The sequence below is a fragment of the Patiria miniata genome, unplaced genomic scaffold (assembly GCF_015706575.1).
Source record: "Patiria miniata isolate m_02_andy unplaced genomic scaffold, ASM1570657v1 HiC_scaffold_28, whole genome shotgun sequence".
Taxonomy (NCBI): domain Eukaryota; kingdom Metazoa; phylum Echinodermata; class Asteroidea; order Valvatida; family Asterinidae; genus Patiria; species Patiria miniata.
This window is the reverse complement of record NW_024037067.1, coordinates 635,675-638,467: the sequence shown is the minus strand read 5'-3', so window position 1 is coordinate 638,467 and position 2,793 is coordinate 635,675. Positions and strand designations below refer to the sequence as shown.

General features: G+C 41.8%; 1 protein-coding gene across 1 annotated transcript; it reads right to left on the bottom strand.

Annotated features, from left to right (window-relative positions):
• Positions 1-878: 878 nt before the first annotated feature.
• Positions 879-1,816, bottom strand: LOC119735045. Its single transcript, XM_038208735.1, has 2 exons — positions 1,642-1,816; positions 879-1,507 (listed from the first exon to the last, which is right to left on the bottom strand). The coding sequence occupies exons 1-2, from the start codon at positions 1,709-1,711 to the stop codon at positions 879-881; spliced, it is 699 nt and encodes a 232-aa protein (XP_038064663.1). The 5' UTR covers positions 1,712-1,816.
• Between the last annotated feature and the right edge of the window lie 977 nt (positions 1,817-2,793).

The following is a 2,793-nucleotide window of genomic DNA, read 5'->3' as shown; positions in this document are numbered from 1 at the left end:
TTTCAGCACGAATGTAAGAGTGCCTTTTTCAAGAAATGAATACCCCTATTAAGAATGACCTTGCTACGCTTTTGCCGTACATGTGTATTTTTAATGAACCACATAAAATAAGGAGACAAAAAGCCAAGCTGGTTTGGGTACATTGATGGAGAACCATTTACTCTAAGGCTTTTAGGCCGGACCAAATTGAATTGAACAATTCTATAAGGCCAAACCACATAGGCCTACAAAGAGTCTACATTCTAACTAGAAAAAAAATAAGAGAATCCTCTAAAAAATATATACCAAAACAACTTGATTTGAATAGTTACTTACTGGTAGAACGATTAGTTACAGTAATTGTATTATCAGGTACATCAGTATTATTTTAAAAACATATATCAATTGATTGGCAAAGCCTTGAAAAGTTTTTTCTAAATGTTAACCTTTGCTCAGGTAATAGGGTAATACAGGCTTGGAATGCCTCAGATTTCCAGTCCCCCATCATTTTGACTATTTCACAAGGAAGGGCAAATTACAAAACCCAAGTCGCCCCTCCTCTGCAATAACTGTGAGTGCTAACAATGATTGTGGGAGGTGTAGTTTAGTAAACAGCTTGGAGAAAGTGGTCTTGACTTTGGAGGGAGAAAAAGGCTTGTAAGCTGAACTTTGAGGTGTGATGAAGGCAGGCCTGGGCTATCGCAGTGTACATTTGGAATTACAACATGTATTTCAATTTACCATAATGTAGCTTCATTTGAAATCTATTGCCAAGAGTTCTAAGTTAATTCCTTTTTGGGTGTCTCGCAATACTCATACGCCAAATTGTTTTTTTGTTTCGATGACCCGCTTTTGCCATTCACCTATTGTATTCAAATGTTTACATGTACAATGTCGCATTACACCTTGTGAAACATCTTAACTGATACTTCGTCAGCCACTGCCAGCTGCCCATCTGGCGTGAATGTAATTCCTAATGGGTTATGCAAACCCCGAACGAGGCAGTCAAGAAACCTGCCATCTAGGTCATAGTGGTGAATATGACCTTTGTAACGGGGCCCCAGCATTGTAACATATATACCGGAGCTATCAGCGTATACATCTAGGCAGTACTTTGCTGGTTTTCCGAGGATGGTTGGTTCGATTGTGAAGAGTGTATAACTACTACCATCAGTAACGGCCACGAATGGTCTAGCTCCGTAATTACTGATTATAACTCGATCCTTGTTGTCAACAGCCAGCTGGGCAGGGCAAAGTTTTACTGGTACGGTACGTAGAAGCTCACCATTACTAGGTTTGTGTTCAGTATACACCCATCCTTGGTCATAAGTAACAAGGATTGTACCATCCTTCTTGACCGCTACACCCCTGGTCCTGGGAGAGTGGGGCTTACCGACCTCATCTGCTGGCACCGTTGGGAACTCGTATGCCAGCGAGTTGTCGCTGTTGAACACCTTCACCTTTGGATCGTAAGTCTCAATAACCACGAAGCGATTGTGAATGGGTTCAACTGCAATTCCACGTGGACCTATGGGGATTAAAGATACACAAAAAATACAGTTATTGAAATCAAGGAGGCCTGCTAGTCAATCTTCAAAGAATCATTATCTGAACTAGGCCAAAACATTGACCGTGGGCAGAATTATTTGCAGGCATACTCACATTTTTGAAGCTGTATTGTACTTTTCTGTTTACCATCGATGCTGAAGATAACAACTCGGTTTCCATACATGTCAGCCACAGCGATCTCATCATCACGTGCAGCGATGGCAAGATAACAGCTGTGTGCACAGCCCTCAAATTTAATCTCACGAAACAGCTCCCAATGGCCTCTTCCACTGCTAACCTGCAATGCGAGTCAATGACACAGCAATGTCGTTCAAAAGGACTAATCGGGGGATGTCCCATATTTCAAAATTCGAATCGAATATTCACACAGAAGCAGGTGTATTTCTCCAACTTACTCGCTTGCCACGTCCAAAGATCGGCTTGATAGGACCCGTTGTTGGTTCCCCTCTGATCGCCTCTTGACCTGAACTCCCTGCTACTTCAGTTGTCTTTTCTGCCTGAAACAAAATATCCACTTACTTTTTGAAAAAAAATCATTTGCAGTGTCACCCAGTGAGGCTTCGCTGTAATGCTCTGGGCTTATATCAAGCTTATCGATTGTGGTTCGTTTGAATTACTGAAGGACTGCAACACCATTTTTCCTGCAATGAAATCTGGCAGAAACTGCATGATGCACAGGACAGAGTTATCGAACGTTCTGGTGTATTCTGGTGTATTTCTTGTTCCGAATGCTGCAACACTGCTGCTTTCTTGTTAGCCCCGGGTTGCGACACGACTTTCATTTACCGGTCCAAGAGAAGTCATCCTTGAGTCATCTTTGCACCTGTCTCACTCACTGACGCCCTGACTGACCCACTGATTGAGTTGATACTGACGCCAATAATAGGGTTGAATGCTGCCGGATGTGTAGAAGAGGCACATGAACATACTTCTGTCCAAGCAAGCTATGGGACCATTGTTACTCGGCTTGACTTGACTTTGTTGAAATGTGCACCGACATGAAAATGACGACATACTTGATATGTTTTACATGAAGTTTCAAAAAAGTGACCGTCTGACCATTTTTCAAATAACTACAAAACCACGAGGTAAATTTTGAAAATGTTTGGTTGTGCAGATACTCCTGTACGCCTTGGCTTCAACCCCTTTGTTTCATTTAGTTTTAATCACGCAACACTTCGTAATTATCAATTGATCACAACAACATATTTGGACCCTGTGACCAAATTCGTTGCCTTAATCAAT